At 39.2% G+C, this 21687-nt stretch overlaps 1 protein-coding gene across 1 annotated transcript in view; it reads right to left on the bottom strand.

Annotated features, from left to right (window-relative positions):
• Positions 1 to 2348: 2348 nt before the first annotated feature.
• LOC127583939 (monoacylglycerol lipase ABHD2-like) overlaps positions 2349 to 21687 on the bottom strand; it is an 80038-nt gene continuing 60699 nt past the window's right edge. The window contains 1 exon segment of the mRNA XM_052040372.1: positions 2349 to 14047. Coding sequence (XP_051896332.1) covers positions 13845 to 14047 — 203 coding nt within the window. The 3' untranslated portion in view covers positions 2349 to 13844.

Genomic DNA, 21687 nt, shown 5'->3' with positions numbered 1-21687 from the left:
AGTTAAGTAGCTGTAAGGAGCAACTAACCAATAGAGGATTGGTGACTTTGTTGGGTCTATTTCGTCACAAAAATGTTTGAAGTTCAGTGGGGCTGATTTTTCCGGTATATGACTGCACAGATCGGAAGAATTTCATTACTCCAACTCATTGCAAAGGCTGTTCCCAAGAATATGCCTTTTATGGACTTCCAATTGGTTCTTCAAATATAGCTGATGCTATTTGAGGACAGAGGAAACAGAAGTGGGTCTTACATCCCAGAGATTGTTCTGCCACACTGTATCACATCTAATCTTCTATCTCATCCATTTCCTGTCCAATTCCTTAACAAAGAGAGTAAAGTTTGAAACCTGGGGAGTGACAATTATACAGGGCATTCTGAATGGTTTTCCTTTAAAAACAAAACAATTGGTATCTTCATGAGCCAGTTGTTCCCCATTTACTGCATTTGCCAGCATTATACTTAAATGATCCATTTTGGAATTTAGTATCATAGGGTAATACCAACGGTCACAGGACCATAAAACTATGGAATTTTTTTGCACCTTCAGTTTCACCCAATCTCCTTCCTTGCTCAATAGCTTTTTAATAACTTCAAGTCATCTAATCACTACTTCCTGATCTAGCAAAACTTCTTTTCACGACTTGGAAGGAGTGGGAATGGAGATCTTAGTATTTACTTTGGTTTCTTAAAAACCGTTATTAAAGGTCTCTGTATCACAACGTTCTTTTAAATGTCTGAATTTTTATTCGGCATTTTCCCTGTCAGAAAATTCCAAATCTTCAATCCTTAATGTAAAACAAGAACTGGCGTGGAGCAGTTTATGCTCAGATAAATTGCAAAATTATGCAGAGTACTTATTTTTGTCTACATACACTTTAGTAAAGCATTTGACAAGGTCCCTCATAGTAGCCTGGTCCATAAGATTAAGTAACATGGGATCTGTGGGGAGTTGGTAATTTGGACACAAATTGGCTTGGTCATAGATTGACAGAGGGTTATGGTGGAGGGGAGGGGATTTGATTGAGTTTTTTTTGGAGGTGAAGATTTATGAGAGCGGAGCAGTGGATGTTATATACATGGACTTCACTAAAGTTTTCAACAAGGTCTCTCATGGCAGACTGATCCAGAAGATTAAGGCTCATGGGATCCATGGAGACTTGGTAAATTGGATTCAAAATTGGCTTGGCCATAGAAGATAGAGGGTAGTGGTGCAGGGGTGTTATTCTGACTGGAGGTCTCTGATCAGTGGTGTTCTGCAAGGATCAGTGCTGGAACCTCTGTTGTTTGTGATTTTCTGTAGATGGTTTGGATGAAAAGGTGGGGGGTGGGCTGATTAGCAAGTTTGCTGATGACACAAAAATTGGGGAACTTGTGGATAGTGAGGAAGGTTGTCAAGGGATTCAGCAGGATATAGACATTTGGAAATAAGTGCAGAGAAATCACTAACGGAGTCTTATCTGTACAAGTGTGAGGTGTTGCATTTTGGGAAGTCAAATGGAAGAGGACAGTAAATGGCAGGATCCTTAGGAGCACTGATCTTGGGGTGTAATGCCATAGCTCCCTGAAAGTACCAAACCAGTGGATAGGGTGGTAAAGATGGCATACCTCATGCTCGCCTTCATCTGTTGGGTATACGGACCATGTGCAGGCAGGTGGGATTGGTTCATTTGACATCACGGTGGGACAAAGGGCCTGTTCCTGTTCTCCTGTTCTATTAACTTTAGATTTTCTAATTAAAAATTCCACACCAAGCAGTCTCACTGCAAAAGGAATATTCTTAAATTTTAAAAGCTATGAGCCATAGCTAATGTCCATATTCTACATTTGCTCTAAAGGCTAATGATTCAAGTCCCACACTAACACACTTGAACACATCTAGCCTGAGAAATCAGTGCAGTACTCAGGAAGCACTGCACAACCAAGGGATTGTGCTTCCAATGAAACAAAATCAAAATCAGTCTGTGTTTTTAAAACTTCTGTGAACGGTTCTGCATCACTTTAAGAGAAAGCAAGGGAGTTCTGTCCAGTGTCCAGGCCAATATTTTGTTCCTCAAATAAAATACTTCGTTGTTATCACATTACTTCGCATGTGTGAATTGACTGCCACATACCCCATAATGGTGACTGACTTTTCTCTTTTAAAAAGAGGCACTGGAATGCTATTAAAGGTGCTATATAATTGCTTGGATTCTTGACTTTAAACAGCAACACTAGTCAGGCCATAGGATAGCATGTGAAAGAAACTTTGTCACTGCAGAGCGTTCCTCACTTACAGTGGAAGACTGGTTAGAATGTGCAAGTGGATGAATATACTTATAGAGGAGAAAATTGACACATCTGTGCTAATTCCTCAGAATTACAACCTTTATTTCAACAATTCAGAACATAAAACACACAAACTCAGGAAAACAATTCTATAAAATTCTGCAACAGTATTAATGTAAAGAAAATAATTTTAATACATCTTTAATTACATTGCACAATTCCATATAAGCAAACTGTTTTAAAAATCAGCACAAAGAACTTGTGCAACTTGCACATGTAGATAAACAAACGTTGCATTGCTAGTTGCTTCTTGCTTTGAGTTTGTGGTACTGAACAAGACTCAGAATCTCATTTGATCACTTATTTGCTTGGAATAATAGATCAAACACACTGGTGCTTTTCTTTTAAAGAAAAAGGATCTCCAATACCAGGCACCAACCCCCTTCAGCATGAGATGTTAACAGATCAATGGATGCAGTCAGGGCTTCCAGTTTCTGAAGTCAGAACTGGGAATATATTTTGAGTGATTTAGTGAAGTAATCATCTTTAATACCATGTCTTTCACTTCCACAGGCACAATCTTTAAAGTAGGCACATCTGCATGTTCAAATATTCTTTCTTCACCCCCAGAACAGGATCTAAACATGAGTATCAGGTCCCTAGGTTATGATCTATCACTTTAACAGTAATTTATCTGTTACCATGCATGCTGTTCATTCAGTATCTGATAACTGGCACTCTGGTATTGGTCATCTCTCTCTGCATTTCACATTACATATCCCAACTAGTGGACGGATTGTCCAGAAAGCTGTGCAAGTGTCACAGTGCAAGGCAAGTGAAATGGAGACCACCCATTCAATTCACATGAATCCAGCAAACATGACCTTCACTTCCTCTATAAACAAAAGCTACAGCATCAGCTACAATATAAAGAAAAACTGGATAAAGAAAAGCCAGTCTTTCATTGAAATTCGACACTGAAATGCAGATGATGATAAAATAGACAGATTTGTGCTGTCACTTTGCAAAAGGCCATACTATTTTCATTGGTGTTTCTTAACTTCATTTTTAAATGTGTTCCCTGTCGGCATAAATAGAACTGCCATCCTCTCCTCTCCCCGTTGCAAAATTATAAAGGATCAATCTATAACTCAACTCAATCAATACTTGCTTGCATCAGTTAGTGGGCATTGCATTATTTTTTTAAAGTACATTTTTTTCTTTTGTTTTGCATTTCTACTTCTTGGCCCTTTTATTACAAAGGCCAAGAAGCACAAGAGGCCTGAATCGCCACCTCTACTACCCTGGAATAGGTGATTGTTCCCTCAGCTCCATTACTTAGGAATGGAATCCAGCCATGATGCATCTATACAGCAATGAGAACCTAGTGTTAAAACTCCAAAATCTTCATGCCGTCCTTCATCTCACTGTATGTTTGCACTGAGTATCGTTAAGTCTGTCCCTGTGCCATGTCCTTGTATTTTCTCCAGTGGTACTCAGCATGCAGAGTCTAACTGTGGAAAACCAGGACTCAGGCATGCATTATGTTTGGAGAAATGTGTTTGATGAGGAACAACATGATAGGATGAAATTGTCTTTTTTTTTGAAAAGGAGAAAAATAGTCACTTTCTTGCACTGTACTATTATAGAAATATGCAAGGTTTTGCCTAAAAATTCAATTAGTAAAGATACAATGTTGAAAGTAAATCATTAAGATCTTGAACATAATTAGAAGCTGAATTGTATTTTTCAGCTCAAGGCCTGGTAGACATCAGTACCAAAGGAACAAGGCAAAACCCACCTATCCATCCATGCTTACACCTGGATTCAAATTCCTCTCAATGCGGGGGTGAGGAACAATTTCATATATTGGGAATTGTTATTGGCAGTAAACAAAATGGATTTTAAGAGAAACAAATGCAAACTCAAAATAGCCAACAGCTGATACAGTTTACAATCAAGTTTCCAACCACAAAATACAGGTTCTCCCCAGGTTACGAACGCCCAACTTATGTACAGCCAGTATACATGACCGAGTGTTCGTGAGACCGGCGGGATGGATTTGCCGGCTGCTGCAGGGCTGAAGGCATCTTTTGCTGTGTGGGAACGTGGCTCGTGGCTGCATTTCCGACTTGTGAATTGTTCGGACTATGAACCGTTCACAGCAACGGAACTCTGCTGTAATCTGGGGAGGACCTATACGAGCAGAAAGTATTGGAAATGCACAATACATTGGTTAGCATCTGAAAGGGAAGAACACCACATATCCAAGTGCACATTCAACTGGTCTTCATCTCTCCCCTTCTGATGCTGACATGGTAGCTGTGCTTTTCCAGGTTTTGTTTTGGCCATTTGTGGATTAGTTTCACAATGCATCACTTGGGTGACTTTGACCCATATCCCACCATAACAAACTGGAGATAACTACACTATGTCCTTAAAAATAACTCATGCACATTACTGCATTATTCAGGGGAACCTTGTATTTCACAGGCTGAGACATGCCAAACAAACAAATCAGTGCTTCCAACAACACTTATAAAAAGACAGCTATATCAGTGAAACATCAGGAACCAACATGGAACTGGTATACGAATGCTTACTGTGGGGCATTGCCAGAAACGTACTGAGATTTCAGGGTTTTTTTAAGCTGTAAGAGTTTATTTCTAAATATTATGGTTAATGATTCCTTATGTTCCCATAAACATTCCTTATTTTTACTGGACATTATCACAGATCAGAACCGATTATCTTTAGGAAAATGTTAACAAAAATACCCAAATCTGGGTAACTAATTTGAGAGCAGAAATGATAATTGTTTTTTTTTTGTTAAGAAACTTGATCAGTATCAATCAACCAGCTCTGAAAATAGTAAAAAAAATGTATTTCAACATTAAATTCACATCAAAGGTGTTTTATTTGGGACGTGTGATGAGACTAACTTAAATCCATGTATCCATCTACATCTAGACCCCAATCAGATAAACATGGCAAGCTTTTTATTGAAATATATACTGGACAAATGCAAATCCTGAAGTTCAGTGAAGAAAGTACTTGCAACCCTTTCACAGTGGCAGTGAATAGTGCTTCACCGAGTTAATGAGTTCTCTAGTTTGTGCAAATTATCTGCATCCATGCTAGTTTCTTAAACCACAGAAAGCATTGACAACTTGCTGTCAAAAGAGGATGCAGAGAGATTAGTGCAGCAGGATGTTGACAGCCTTCTCAAGTGAACATAAAAGATCGAGTATTATCTGAGTGCATAGGTGTATGTGGTGGGGAGAAAGGGGTGAAGGCAGGAAGAGCTTCCTCTTGACAAATACTTCCCCCCTCACAACCAACATTACTAATAAACAATCAAAGCTGTTCATGGAATATTGCTGTCCCCAAAATGTTTGTGGTGTTTCTCTATACTGCATCAGTTACCATGCTCTAAAACCATTTCATAGGCTATGAAATACCTTGGATCTCAACCCGAGGCATTAGTTGATTCTCTCTTCAAAGAGGCTGCCTCCCTGGTTAGCAAAAACATCTTCTGTTTTTATTTCAGTTTTTCAGCATCTGCAGTCCTTTACTTTTGAAATACTGGGGTGTCCTGAGATCACGAAAGGCACTGTATAAATGAAAGTTCTTTCTTTTAAATGTCAATGGTGTGTGTGTGTCTGGAATCTACAGTTCTATTCTGCAATGTGATAGAGAAATAAAGATGTTACACTGTTAATTCTTCCACAAGTGGGGTTAATGATGGTAAAATGGAATCAAGAAAACAAAGTTATTCACTGTTCGAATCATGTGTTGCCTATCTGAATAGAACAGGCTGAACACCAATGAATCCTTACTGCATCTTCTGGATCTGCCTTCCAAGCATTCTGAACAATAAAAGTAGCACAAAACAGAATATGGCTCAAAGAGAATATAGAAAACAAAGAAGATTGTTTATGACTGCAGAAAAATTAGCACAATTCGGCATACAACTTAACATTTTTTTTAAAGTGCAGGGGAGGGAGGGAAATAGACTAAAAGTCAAGTCAATCAGAGATAATATACATTTTTAATCACGTACATAAATTAAGAAATTTTCTCCATGTAAAAAGAAATTCTATGCATTAGTATGTTCTTCTGCCAGAACCCATACAGCTCAGTGTTGCATGTACCATTATTTTTGAGGCACATTGACGAAACAAAGTTGAATAATGGGAGACAAGATGCAGAACATCACTAGTCATACCTTCCTGCAATACTAAGTTAGTGCCTGACAAAGCTGACATTTGTCATATACACTACATCTGTCATACATTCATACTATCAGTTAACTATTACAAGTTAACCTGCATTTCTCCAGAACCTTTGCACTGTGTAATGAAAATATCTGGCTGAGATCTAAAGTCAACAAGTAACTAAATTTACCTTTCCCTATATGGTCCCAACAGAAATTGCAATTACCTACATAGAATTTGGAACAGGCTAAAGACAACATTTAACTAAATACAAGGACTCATCATTGACTAAACTGTGCTTTACCGTCAAACTGCAACATTTTGTGTAAAAGGAGTCTCAAGACATGAAAACAAGAATGACAATGGAAGTTCAGGGTAATGCATATTCATGATAGACTCCAGGTTTCCGACTTCTGAATTTACAGTCAGGTAAAAATATCTGCCTTTATTACTGTACGCAGGTAGGGGCCCAACATAATAAAAGATTAAGACAGACACTTCTTTTGACACTTGCTTTGGCTGAAAGTGCACAATATTTGTGGCAGCAATGTATCAGGAGCTAGATTTCAAATTTCAATTTAATAGCTGGAGTATCAAGTAGAAAAACCCCATTGTAACCCCTAAGTATATCTATAGTTATTTCATTTGACATATCTGAAAGTACTGATCTCGTCTGCCGAGGCAAGCAGTTTATGTAATATCAAAAGACTTTCAGATATCACCAGCTGGGGAGCAGATCTATATCAGTGCAAAAAATTTTTTTTGCAGTGAAGACCTTTGGTCAGGGCTAAGTTAACAAAGATCTTGTATAATTTAAACTCCTTTTGAAACTAGTTAGATCATGTTTAGAACACTGCAGCATTTTGATGCAGCTTTTATATGGTGCTATTGCTGCCAGCTCTCGAACTGCACAGCTCAAAAGGCGACGTTGTATGAATAATACCTTTACTTTTGCCGAGGTCTCACTTCAAAAACACATTTTCCATGTGTATTGGCAGAGCCAAAAACATGTATGAAAAAAAAATGACCAAGATTCCTCAAACTATTTAGAATTCAAAATTAACCCCCAGTGTCCTTGTTGTGAAACATTCTGGTTAGACCCATGCATTGAGTCAAAACTGATGAACCACAGGACTGTACCTATGTTTGAAATGTACAAGATGCACAATTCTGTGCTGAAAATGGGATATTTGGTGCTAGTACAACCACACTGAGCTGAAGTCCCTGTATGATGTTCTCCATTCTTTAAGTTTCTCCCATGAAAATATGACAAATTGTTATACATTAGTGGACACTTTGTAACTGCTTGCTTAATATGTAAATTTGTAAATAAAAAATGCAACTTAAAGTCTTGTACATTACACAATAGATTATCAACTTCACTCTGTATCATGGCATGAAAAGCAACTGCAACTCTCTTCTCACATTTCTCTGATGTTTAGCAATGCGCCCTAGAAGAGGTTGCACTCAAAAGCAGCCAAAACCCTGAATTTTCATCTGGCATAAAAGCTCAAGTGAACAGAGTACAAGAAAATGTTGAGTAAACACACTAGATCACACACATCCCAATTATATCATCATCTGAAAGAGGTCTATGAATTAAAGGCACAATAATGCACAACATCCTTAGCTTGTAGCAAAAGTCACTGATCTAAAACAATATTGAAATCTGTAAACCAATGAGGACTCTGAGACCAAAGACAACTGAATTATCTCCCACCACCGTTAATAATACTATTACCCGGCCAATCATGGCAATAACAATGTTAAACACAAGGAAAGCCCCCAAAAAAAGTTAAAACTGTCAATTGCACCTTGCCTTGTATCCTTCTGATTCATTCCAATTCCTTCTCACCTAAGTAGTGAAAACAATTAAAGACCCATAATCAACACATTTCAAACCAGAACTTTAAAAATCTAATTTTTAATCCCAGCAATAGTCTAACGCATCATAGCGTAATAATTAAATCTTAAATTTTATTTACAGCGTGGTAACAAGCCCCTTCGGCCCAACGAGTCCGCACCGCCCATTTTAAACCCAAAATTAACCTACCCGTACGTCTTCAGAATGTGGGAGGAAACCGAAGCACCCGGAGGAAACCCACGCAGACACGGGAGAACATACAAACTCCTTACAGACAGTGATGGGAATCGAACGTCTGTCACTGGCACTGTAATAGTGTCGCACTAACCACTACGCTACCGTGCATATACAAAATGCACGTGAGGAAATACAGCATCTGTTTCACTAAATTTATCTGTGCCTTCTTACCAAGTGCAACAATGGCCACAACCAACCTCCTAAATACCAAAAAAAAATCAACCTATCCACCATGCAACAGAATTGTATTATTATCAACTGCTCAGTTATGACTAACCTGGTTTGCTAACTTTATTAAATCACTATTATTCCCAAAGTATGCTATATTCACAAACAGAACCTTAATACTCAATTCCATAATTATTTTCTGCATTTTGGAATTTAAAACATCTGCAGCTGAGTGCAGAAATATGTAGTTGAGGTATCAATGTCATTATTTAATTTAAAAAAAACCTCACCACTTTCTTAATGCTCTATTCTTTAGCAGTGAGATTTGAAAGATTTTGCATTGGGTTAACTGTTCAAAAGCAAACAAACCTATTTGCAATTTTACCTAATGTAAAACTGTGAATACTACACAGACTGATCATGTAACTTTGGAGTGCCAATATAAACCGCAAGTGATCCTCCCAGCTTAGTAACTTAAACTTGAAAACTGTCCGTGAGAAGTCTTTGCATGGATTCACTTCAAATTTCAAACATCCCAGTAGATACTACTAAAACCTATCCCCTCCCTACTGCAGTTCATACAATTCAATTATATGTGGGCCCGATGTTCTACAGTCTAACGAGAAGAAATATGAGGTACATTTTCTTTGGTCTTCATTAAATAAAGATTGTAGAATTGTAATGACATACCCAAATGAGAAGAGGCATCTAAAACAATCAACTAAAATAATTACTATTCAATTGGGCCTCAAGGATGCCTAATAGAATCAGGAAATAAGTTTGATTACAGTAGCTGAAGCTACAGTCAACATCCTTCTGAATAGGATGCTTAAAGCTGGTATGTAGCCTAAAAATGTTGAGAATTGTATTTGTTTTTTAATAGATCACAAGACCTTATTATCCACAGTAATATTTTTAGGTGGTGAACTCAAATTTTAAACATTTTCAAACATCAGATAAAAATCTTTAGATACGATGGAATAGATCTGTGTCAGTAACAGACTTTCTAATATCAGTTTGCACAGAACCATACATAATATTAGAAGCAATGATTACACACCAGAAGCAAATTTCCCATGGTAGTGATACTTTTAGTTACACTGCTAAAGATGATTTGTTAAGTGTCACAATGCTTTTGTCCTTCCGCAACTCTGCCACCTATTAAAGCACAACAATAATATTAACTGATGCATCTGTGTACAGATGTTTACACTCCGTATTGTACTCTTACAAGGCCAACCTAAAAGCCATGAGAAATGGGGGACGTGAATCATAAATCAGCTCTAAACCTTAAAATACTAAAGCGCAAATGAATGAGTTTCCTTCTCAAGTGGGAAGCAGCAAACACAGTGCAGCATTGACTACATTTTGGACTTAGTCAATAAGAGCCTATACTACAAAGAGACTGTTGCTGGCATCATGTTGGTGATTAAACAGTCTTCAGTCTATTAAGTTACAACACGAAAAAGCTGTGACTGATTCCACATGGATAAATATTACTGGATATAGCTCAAATTTAAAATGATAAATATTTTTTACTTTTATAATTGTTAACTGTAACTGCATTGTGACCATTTCCTAACAGAATTTCTAAAAGTGTGTTATTTATTTCAATGAGTCATCCAAAAGCCAAAGTACATTTGATTTCAGCCAATTACCATAAATATCCTAAATAATTGTAACTGACCAAGATAACTTTGGCTTACAGACTGCAAAGTTAACTGGTACCGAATCAAGGGGGAAAAAAAACTTTAAGATGTATCGCTTGGTAGTTAATCCTGAGGAACTGGTGTTTGATTCATCCAGCCACAAGATGCAGTAAGAATACAAAATCAGTCTGAATGGATATCCCCAACTCCTTCTCCGCTACACTGACTACATTGGGGCTGCTTCCTGCACCTATGCTGAGCTCATCAATTTTATCAACTTTGCTTCCATCCTGCCCTCAAATTTACATGTCCATCTCCGACACCTCTCCCCCCTTTTTGGGTCTCTCAGTCTCCATCTCCGGAGACAGTTTAACCACCAACATCCTTTACAAACCCAGATCCCGCAATTACCTTGACTACACCTCTTCGTACCCAGTCAATTGCATGCATACCATCCCCTTCTCCCAGTTCCTTAGCCTCCACTGCATCTGTTCCCATGAAGAGGCTTTCCACTCCAGGACATCCAAGATGTCTTCCACCCTTCCCTTCCACCACCATCAATGCTGCCCTCACCCGCATCTCCTCCATTTCCCAGTCTGCCCTCACCCCATTGACCCCCCGACATAACAGGGACAGGGTTCCCCTTGTCCTCGCCTTCCACCCCACATGCCTCCGCATCCAAAACACATCATTGCTTCTGCCACCTCCAACAGGATCCCACCACTAGGCACATCTTCCCCTTCCCCCATCTCTCTGCTTTCCGTAGGGATCACTCACTCCACAACTCCCTTGTCCACTCATCCCTCCCTTGTCCACTCATCCCTGCAGATGATCCTCCCAGCACTTATCCCTGCAACCGCACTAAGTGCTACATCTGCCCCTTCTCCTCCTCCCTCACCACCATTCAGGGCCCTAGAAAGTCCTTCCAGGTGAGGCAGCGCTTCACCTGTGAATCTGAGCGTATCATTTATTGCATCTGGTTTGGCCTCCTCCACATCAGTGAGACCCGACGCAGATTGGGTGACCGCTTCGTCGAGCACCTTCGTTCCATCTGCCACAAAAGCCAGCATCTCCTAGCGGCCATCCACTTCAATTCCATGTCCCACTCCATACCAACATGTCTATCCATGGGCTCCTCTACTGCCACGTTGGGGCCAAATGTAGGTTGGAGGAACAACACCTCATATTTTGCTTTGGGAGTCTCCAACCTGACGGCCTCAGCATCAACTTCCAGTAAACCCTCCCCTCTTCTCCCTCCCCCCCTTTTATTCTTTGTCTGCCTCATTCCTGTGGCCCCCTTCTCTTTCCCCTTCCCCTGCCCTCATGACCTGCCCATCCCTTCCCCCACCCTCATCTGCCTATCCATTCCCCACCTTTTATTCCATGGTCCACTGCCCTCTCCTATCAGATTCCTCCTTCTTCATCCCTATACATCTTCTACATATCACCTCTCAGCTTCTTACTTCCCCCCTCACCTGGACTCACCTATCACCTGCCTGCATGTACTCTTCTCCCTCTCCTGACCTTCTTAGTCTGGCTACTGCCCTCTTGCTTTCCAGTCCTGATGAAGGGTCTTGACCCGAAAAGTCGACTGTTTATTTCTCTCCATAGATGCTGCCTGACTTACTGAGTTCCTCCAGCATTTTGTATGTTGCTCCAGATTCCAGCATCTGCAGAATGTTGTGTCTCTGAATGGATGTCAGATAGTTTAAAACAAAAATGAAATGCGGATATCTTGTGCTTGTGTACATCATTCAAGAGGTAGAAAGATCTCTGGTGATGGGTAGAATGTTTGTTTTAAATACATTGGTATGTTGCTTTTTTACAGTGAATATATTGCCTGGAGTGCAGGAATCAATTAATTCTTAAACCTTGACAAATTCCCATGCCTGCAATCACCAGAATCCCCAAATATCAAACTTAGATGTTCAATTAAATCTCATATCTACTTATGGTTGACAGTCAGTAATTACAACACAGCTACTCCTGGAAATAGACAACGTAGAACAAATCCACTGCAGAAGTGAAGAGGCATCAATATTTGTTTCCCAATTTTCTCCAATCCTAATGGTGCTAATCCTTAATGCCTCCGGTGAAATGGATGCTATTTGAAAAGCATCCATTCCTAGAGAGTGGATGTTTATTAATCAACTGCAGAGAACAGTGGAAAGTGATCATCTAAAAAGGCAAGGACTTTCTACTTTTTATCCCAGAAATACAGAACCTATTTGAAACATTTCCTGTTGCTTCTCTAGCTGAAATCAGCCAACTCTGCACGATTTTAGAATGCCCTGATATTGGAAATTCTATAGCATTCATGAGATAAACTCTGAAGATTAAATCAAGAGCCAGCAAAGCATCAACAAATGCCGAGACAGCTTCTCAGTTGTTTGGTTCTTACAATATTTAGGTACTTGATTCAGCATCAAACAGGCGACAGATCAATAAGGATTATGTCCAAATTCATACTTTACTGGAATGGCTGAACATTCACTTAGTCCTCCAGTGCAATAATCAAGGTAGGATTTCTATATATAATTTATAAATACTGTAGACAGTACAAACTTTTATTTAAACTGAATTTTCAAAATGTGAAGAACTATTTCACATTCATCACAAGTGCAGGACCATCCATATGACTTTTTGAAGAATTTCCAGAAAAATGTAGACAACTTATGGGATTTAACGAAAAATTGCTTGTCCTTAGGTGTTGTAAAATGACAATGGACAATCATTGGGATAACATGTGCCAACGTAAGAACAAATACTCTAATTTGAAAGCAACTCATCTTTGTTGCTTAACAGTGAATTTGGAGAAGGCATCATTGATGACCAAATGGAGGTAATAAATTAGTTCTGCAAGAGTTTCTCCATGTAAGAATTCTACATTTTGTTTCTCTAAAAAGACAAAATCCAGTGAAAGACTTAACTGCCTGCATTTATTTTTTTTTAGTTCAAACACTGCTGCACTTAATCTGATCAAATGACCACAAAACAAAAGATGAATCTCTCTCAGGGGCAGAAAAATAAATGTCTTTGTTAACCGTAACTTAAAAATATATATCAGAAGGCACAAGTTTTTAACAAATGAACTCCTGAAAAAACTTTTGGGACCTCTAAATGTTGGCTCATTTGCTCATACTGACAGCAGATCTCTTGTGGTAACAGTAACTCTTGTTCCATGTCCTGATGACTATAAAACTAAGTTATTGTCAAGCACAGTGAATTGCCATGTCTTGTGCACTCCAAGTTTCTTTGACTGAAAGACACAGAAAGGGTCTTGTAATCACATTTGAACTGTTGTGATAAAAAAGTACAAGTTGGCTGGGTGAACTACATTAATAACTGGGAGTTGTTAAGATCATCAAACCCAAGCCAGGAATGTAATGATGATAAAGGACTGAATAATTGAAGAATTTGGCAAATAAGGTTTGTACAGTGGTTACTCGCTGTGGTCTGAGCAGTTCTGATCTCCTGCTGCCGTACATTGAGGCTTGTTCTTCTCCCAGTGACATATGGCGTTTGTGTATTCGAGAATAAGCTTATCCATCCAAGTTAAAGGTTTTGGGAAAAGCACTGCCCCTTCAAAGAATCCAAGGTGCCCGCCATGCAGAGTTAACACAAACATAACGTTTTCTTTTTTTTCTGTTAAAGAGAGAAAAAAATAATTACCAAAGATTCACAAAGAACATGCTATACAAAAGTAAATGCCATCAAGCTAGAGCCAAATATTTACAACTTCCACCCTTTCTCTACATATGTGCAAAAAATTAACATTTCTTCTCCCAAGAACAACGTCAACTTGCTCTTGTTCTAGTTTCATATCGACTTTGCAGCTTCTTTCAGAGCTCACCTGGTTAAGCAAACTGATTAGTAAAGTACTGAGCCATACAGATCACAAAGGTTCCAGGTTCGAGCCCCATGTTGGGTCAAATTAGTGGATCTCAACTGAGGAATTGGAAGTTGCTGCAGAATGTCAATCTGATGGGAGGCAGCAGTCTTGGTCATTATCCAATAACAGCTGCCAGAAAGTTTGCTTATGCATGGTAGGCAGGGACAAGATCAGGCCAAGTTGTGATGGCAATTGAAGAGTCAATAAGAGGTTGAAATCCCACACAAATATATAAATAAAATCTTCAGTTGCTTTAAGTGAAGCACATGTTTTGCATAGTTTATCAAGTACCATCTTTTTAAATAACGTTTCAGAATCATCCAAATATATGATACATCACAAAATTAAAGTTAAATAGAATTGTTTTGTGTTTGTTACTCCAGCTCATGACTACATCCACTTTAGAGGATAAGATAAAGAATAACAGTGCCAGTAAGTGTAGAGTATTTGTTCAGGAGATGGCGCTGAACCCAAATATTTACCCAGCAGCACCTGCTGTCCAGCTCATTAACTGCTGGATGGCTTCGTAGTCAATCAGCACTCTGTGAGTGCAAGGTAACTAAACAAACATGAGAGAGCTTCAGAAGTCTCCAATGCTGAATAGCTTTTTTCACTGATCAACTCATGTTTCCATGTGCAAAACAGGAAATCAACTGCTCTGCTGATGCATTTGAGATGCTTCAATGGCTTTTAACTGCACCTTTGTTCTAAGAGGTGACTTATGTTTACTGCAGGTAAAATTAAATTAGCAGATCAAAGATACAACCAAAGGATCAAAATATTTTCTACAGGCTTTGAACAAGGATGAAAATAAATGTTTGTGCCATACATGCCTCAGTATTTATATCGTTCAGTACATTGCAAGCATCCGAAACAACACAGTAACATGGTAAACAGATTTGACTTGCATTTTTGAACAAATTTGTTTCCCTCTACAATAATTGCTTCTAAGAATAAAACATGATTAGGGTAAATATTTTAAACTTTACAATAACCCAGACTGGCTCTCAACTGCAATGGATGGGAAAAATTGAATAACAAGCTGCAGCTGAACAGTAGCCACTATCATATCAATCTTCTAGCTACCAATACAGACAGCCCACAGGTTACACAAGGGCTCCATTCCTGAGAACTGTCCAGAAGCTGATTTCTCCATGTCAGAAACATCCATCTTCTATCATAACCCATATTGTATTGCTCTACATACACAAGCTATATTTCATTTCATTGACTATTCACCTTAACATTCCCCATAATTAAACTAGTAGAATATATACTGTCTCCAGTCATTAATGAATATCACAAAACGTTATTCTTACTACTTTGAAAAAGGCTTTAGGAATTGATGGGAGAATTTGCATAGAGCCATATCATCCGTAACCTGCAGAAGGCTATGCAGAGTGGCTGGTGCTTCTCTCTGCATACCTCTTGTGGTTGTGGCACGAAGATAATGCCCACTGTGCCTCCTGATCAACTCTCTGATTCTGGGAAGAGAACTTTGGCAATAGGGAGATAGTGGCAATGACTTTCCATGCCACAGACAGCTGGGAGACCCTTCTATACTTACTGTGGTCAGAATTGTCTCCTTACTTGAGGATTACAGTGTCAATGAGATCCCCTGGCATCCACTTAAGCCCTTCGAGTCTATGCCAGTTGATAGAGCAAGCCCATTCCCCCATTAATTTTACCTGACATCTATTCTCCCCACATTCTACCATTCTTTCCAGGTGTGCATTAAAATTCCTCAGCAACCACCATGCACAAATGAACTTGTGGCACAAAGAGGTATGAGTTAGTAGCCATTACAGAAATGTGGTTACAGGGTGGAGATGATTGGGAATTAAATATCCAAGGGTATCATAATATGGAAGGATAGGCAGGAAGATAAGGGAGGTGGGGTAGCTCTCTTAATTAAGAATGAGATCAGGGTGATAGTGAGAAACAAGATAAGATCTAAGGAGCAGATCGTTGAGTCCATCTGGGTAGGCGGGATGAAGAATAGTAAAGGGAAAAGGAAAATCACTGGTGGGAGTTGTCTATAGGCCACCGAATAATAACATTACAATGGTACAGGCAATAAACCTAGTAGTATTTTATGCATGTAAGAATGGAACGGCAGTTGTCATGGGGGACTTTAACTTCCACATAGATTGGGCGAATCAAGTTGGTCGAGGCAGACTTGAGGAGGACTTCATAGAATGCATCTGTGATAGCTTTCTTGACCGGCATGTTAGTGAACCTACTAGGGAAAATACTACCTTAGATATGATCCTGTGGAATGAGACAGGTAAAATTAACAATCTTGTAGTTAGGGATCTTCTTGGAAACTGTGACCATAATATGATTGAATTTTTCATACAAATGGAGGGTGCAATAGTTCGATCTAAAACCAGAGTATTATGCCTAAACAAGAGATGGAATGAGGGAGGAGTTGGCCAGTGTAGACTGGGAACACAGTCTATACGGCAGTTGAGGAACAGTGGAAGACCTTCAAAGAGATTTTTCACAGTGCTCAACAAAACTATATTCCAGTTAAAAGCAAGGACAGTAAGGGGGGAGAGAGCCAGCCTTGGATAACTAAGGAAATAAAAGAAGGCATCAAGCTAAAAGCTCATGCATAAAAAGTCGCCAATAGTAGTGGGAAACTGGAAGATTGGGAAAACTTTAAAAAGCAACGAAGAACCACCAAGCAAGCAATAAGGAAAGGGAAGAAAGATTATGAAAGTAACCTAGCCCAAAATATAAAAACAGATAGTAAAAGTTTTCATAATTATATAAAGCGGAAATGGATGGCTAGAGTGAACATAGGTCCCTTGGAAGATGAGAAAGGGGAATTAATAATATTGGGTAATGTGGAAATGGCCGAGGCCCTGAATGTCAGTCTTCACGGTGGAGGACAAGTCTAACGTGCCAAAGAGAGATGTTATGAGTGCGATGGGAGGTGAGGACCTTAATACAATCACTGTCACTAAAGAGGTAGTTTGGAGCAAAATAGTGGACCTAAAGGTAGACAAATCCCCTGGTTCTGATGGGATGCATCCCAGGGTACTGAAAGAAATGGTGGAAGTTGTAGTAGAGGTGTTTGTGATAATTTACCAAAATTCTCTGGACTCTGGGCAGGTCCTGGCAGATTGGAAGACAGCGAATGTTATGCCATTGTTTAAAAAAGGGTGTAGGCAAAAGGCGGATAACTATGGGCCAGTTAGCTTAACGTCTGTAGTCGGGAAAATGCTTGAAGCTATCATTAAGGAAGAAGCAGCAAGACATCTGGTTAAAAATGGTTCCATCAGGGAGACGCAGCATGAATTCAGAAAGGGCAGGTCCTGTTTGACAAACTTACTGGAGTTCTCTGAGGATATAATGAGCGCAGTGGATAGAGAGGAACAGGTGGATGTTGTGTACTTGGATTTCCAGAAGGTGTTCGATAAGGTGCTGCATAAAAGACTTGTCATTAAGAGAAGGATGCATGGAGTTGGGAACACTGTATTAGCATGGATAGAGGACTGGTTAACAAATAGAAGGCAGACAGTTGGGATAAATGGATGTTTCTCTGGTTGGTAATCAGTGATAAGCAGGGTGCTACAGGGGTCAGTGCTGGGCCTGCAAATGTTCACCATATACATTAACAATTTGGAAGAGGGGACCGAGTGTAGCGTATCTAAGTTTGCTGACGACACTAAATTGAGTGGAAAAGCAAATTGTGCAGAGGATGCGGAAAGTCTGCAGAGAGATATAGGTAGGTTAAGTGAATGGGCAAGGGGTCTGGCAGATGGAGTACAATGTTGGTAAATGCAATGTCATCCACTTTGGAAGGAAAATATCTCAGATTATTACTTAAATGGTGAAAAATTGCTGCATGCTCTCGTGCAGAGGGACTCAGGAGTGCTTGTGCGTGAATCACAAAAGGTTGGTTTGCAGGTGCAACAGGTTATCAAGGCAGCAAATAGAATGTCGGCCTTCATTGCTGGAGGGATTAAAATTAAGAGCAAGGAGGTTATGTTGCAACAGTACAGGGTGCTGGTGAGGCTGCACCTGGAGTGCTGCGTGCAGTTCTGGTCTCCTTACTTGAGGAAGGATATACTGGCTTTGGAGGTGGTGCAGAGAAGGTTCACCAGGTTGATTCCAGAGATAAGGGGGTTAGCCTACGAGAAGAGATTGAGTTGCCTGGGACTATACTCGCTGGAATTCAGAAGAATGAGGGGGGATCTTATAGAAACAAAGTTATGAAAGGGATAAATAAGATACAGGCAGGTAGGTTGCTTCCACTGGTAGGTAAGAATAGAACTAAGGGACATATCTTCAAGATCTGGGGGGAAAAGATTTAGGATGGAGATGAGGAGAAACTGCTTTTCCCAGAGAGTGACGAATCTGTGGAATTCTCCACCCAGGGAAGCAGTAGAGGCTACCTCATTAAATATATTTAAAACATACTTGGATAGGTTTTTCCATAGCGGGGAATTAAGGCTTATGGGGAAAAGGCAGGCAGGTGGATCTGAATCCACGGCCAGATCAGCCATGATCTTATTGAATGGTGGAACAGGCTCAAAGGGCCAGATGGCCTCCTCCTGCTCCTATTTCTTATGTTCTTATGTTGAGGGCTTTTTCAGCCTCACTAATGTTCTTCAACTGAAACTGTGGTGTGCCCTCCTTAAATTCAGCTGCCTGCAGAAATTTGTCACCAAATTCCATTTGCTTCATAAAGACATACAAGCCATGATGCAACAAGGTGGCACCATAACAGAGGCAAACTCACTGCAAACCTGTATCAAGCAAGGCTGCATTACTGCCATCATCTTTCTTGCCACACTGCAGCACCTCACCTCCAATAAGTTTCCTGATGGCGTGGAACTCATATGCAGAACTAATGGGAAACAGTTCAACCTGTGTCATCTCTATTTCAGAAACCAACTTCAGTGGTCAAGCTGCAATATGCAGGTGATTTAACAATATTTGGAGGCAAACTTCAGGTCTTCATCAACTTATTCACTGAGGCATAAGGGAGGAGCATTACAGTCAACAACTGCAAAATTTTAAATGTAAATTTAAACTTAGCGCAGACAACACCCTCGGGAACCTAACACTAGGCCTATTCAAATTTAAATGTTAGGCCCACAGTCTTAAGGCACCAATGAATATTGCCGCTTCATACAAGTAGAGAAACAGGAGAGGGCTACTCAGCATTTCAGATCTGCTTCTTCACATGATCAGCTTAAGGCCAATCTAAATCTAACCCTACTGCAATTGTAAATTAACTATTTTGTTGCATTGCACCTTTGTTCCATATGCTTTTACACACTTAGCCAACAAAATCTATAGACTTCAAAATTTCAAAAACTTAATTTACATCAGTATGTCCAATTTTGTAGCTCCAAGTTTCCACTATATCAAATAATCCAACAATATCATCTATGGCTAGCTCTGATGTTAAGATTCTCACTTATTTGGAAAACCTTAAGAGTATTTTTAAAAATCTACTCTAGCAATTTAAATCTCTTGAATAAATCACCTTTTTGTCCAAATTTAATGGAATGTTAACACAGTTTATGCAACTTGTTTGCGTAATTTAAACCATGAAATTATGAGAACAAGTGTTCCAAATGATCCAAACTCTATACATCTAAAGCAGCATCTCCACAGTTTGGAGCTCCAACCCCCCTTGGGATAAATGCCATCAATTTAATCAACATTTTTGATTATTTCTGCATTGTGCATTGGCTTTGAAAAATCATATTGGACACCAAGATCCATTTGCACCTCCACAACTGCTATTTCCTAGCAAGTAAATAAAAAATTTTGTTTTCTCACATCCACACAGAACATAGTATGCTGAAGTTTTGCCCATTTAATTAGTCTTGCTCTCTCTTTCTAACTTTTGTTTCCAGCTAAATAACTGTCCCTTCTAAGTTAATATCAACTGCAAACTTGGATATATAATTCTTTCATTAAGACACTAATAGAAAAACTGAGAGCCTAAAATAGATCACTGGGGAATAGTATTGGTTGCAACCTGCCAATCAATGAACAGTCCCTTTATTCTGATTTGCGTCTCCCACCTCCTAAACAATTACAACACGTGTCACAAGGTTTCTCTCAAGTTTGCCAACAATATCTTAAGTAGAACCTTATGAAGTAAACCAGACAGGCATGAACTGACAGACCAGACAGCTAAACAAATTTATATTGACCCTTCTCCTCCCACTTCCCAGGATAACTCGTCCAGCCTTGGTCTGACTATAGATTCCAACAAATAATTCCACAAGTTAATTTAACCAACAGTTTTGCAGTTAACTAGTTTCCTCCTTTTCCCTAGTGAAAAGGCAAAGTTTCAGCATTCAAATGTCTTTGATAAATTAGGATCACTTCTTCACCATTTCTTTTAACACTCTTAGATGTAATCCTACCTCACCTCAGATAATTTGCTCTTGAAACTTTGAAGGCATAAGTGCTTTGCATCCATGCAAAATCAACACTGCAACTTCAGATCCGGGTCTAACTTCTGAAAGCAGCCGAGACCTCCACGGTAAGATCACCACAGATAACTTTGGTTTGACAAAGGTCATCTCCACTTCATAATTTTAAACTAATTTTCCTCTTTGAGGTTTACAACAATAGATGTTTCTTTACATGCTTTTAAAATATTTATAATTGACTGAACACAGTCATCACTCTCTCCTGGTTGTTAATAAGTTTTGCATCAGAATGCTGCCATCTACAATTTGTAATGCAGAGCTGTCATTTTCAAATTGGTAGTAAGACCATAACCACAGTGCAAGACCACTTAGGCACTTACTAAGTACTGAATAAATGAATTTCTGTCTGTGCAAACAGGAAGAGTTCACAGCTGTCAAATGTCTCTGCTGTTTAACAGTATGTGCTAATTCATTTTGCTGCAATCCAGAACTGTTACCATCAAAAAGTATGTACCGTTCTGATCATAGTTCAACTTGTGACAGTTCCACAAGTGTGTTGCCATTACTAATTCATACATTAAAGGTTTCTAAACCAAAAACACATGTGTTTTACTGAAAACATCCTCCTGCTGGCAATGTGACTTTACATCACGATCTTATTCCTATGGTCTCCCAATTGATCCCAGCCACAAACAAATTAACTGAGAGCCACTGATTAAAGCTACAATTTGGTCGCTGAGAGTTATGCTTGATGTCTGATTTATAGGATATCAGCAAAGCTACCCTGTTCAATTATCTGCTGTTACATCTGTTATAAACATATTTCATTGGCAGAATTTAATCAAAACATAATTGACTGCTGAGTGTTAAGAAGTGGATCAGGGTAACTTAAATATTAGGCAGGTCATTCTGGACATCTACATTGCAGTAAAACTTTTGAAAGCTTTAAAGGGTTCAAGACTATAATATTTGTTATGCCAAGT

The sequence above is a fragment of the Pristis pectinata genome, chromosome 28, assembly GCF_009764475.1.
Source record: "Pristis pectinata isolate sPriPec2 chromosome 28, sPriPec2.1.pri, whole genome shotgun sequence".
Taxonomy (NCBI): Eukaryota; Metazoa; Chordata; class Chondrichthyes; order Rhinopristiformes; family Pristidae; genus Pristis; species Pristis pectinata.
This window is presented reverse-complemented; position numbering and strand designations above follow the sequence as displayed.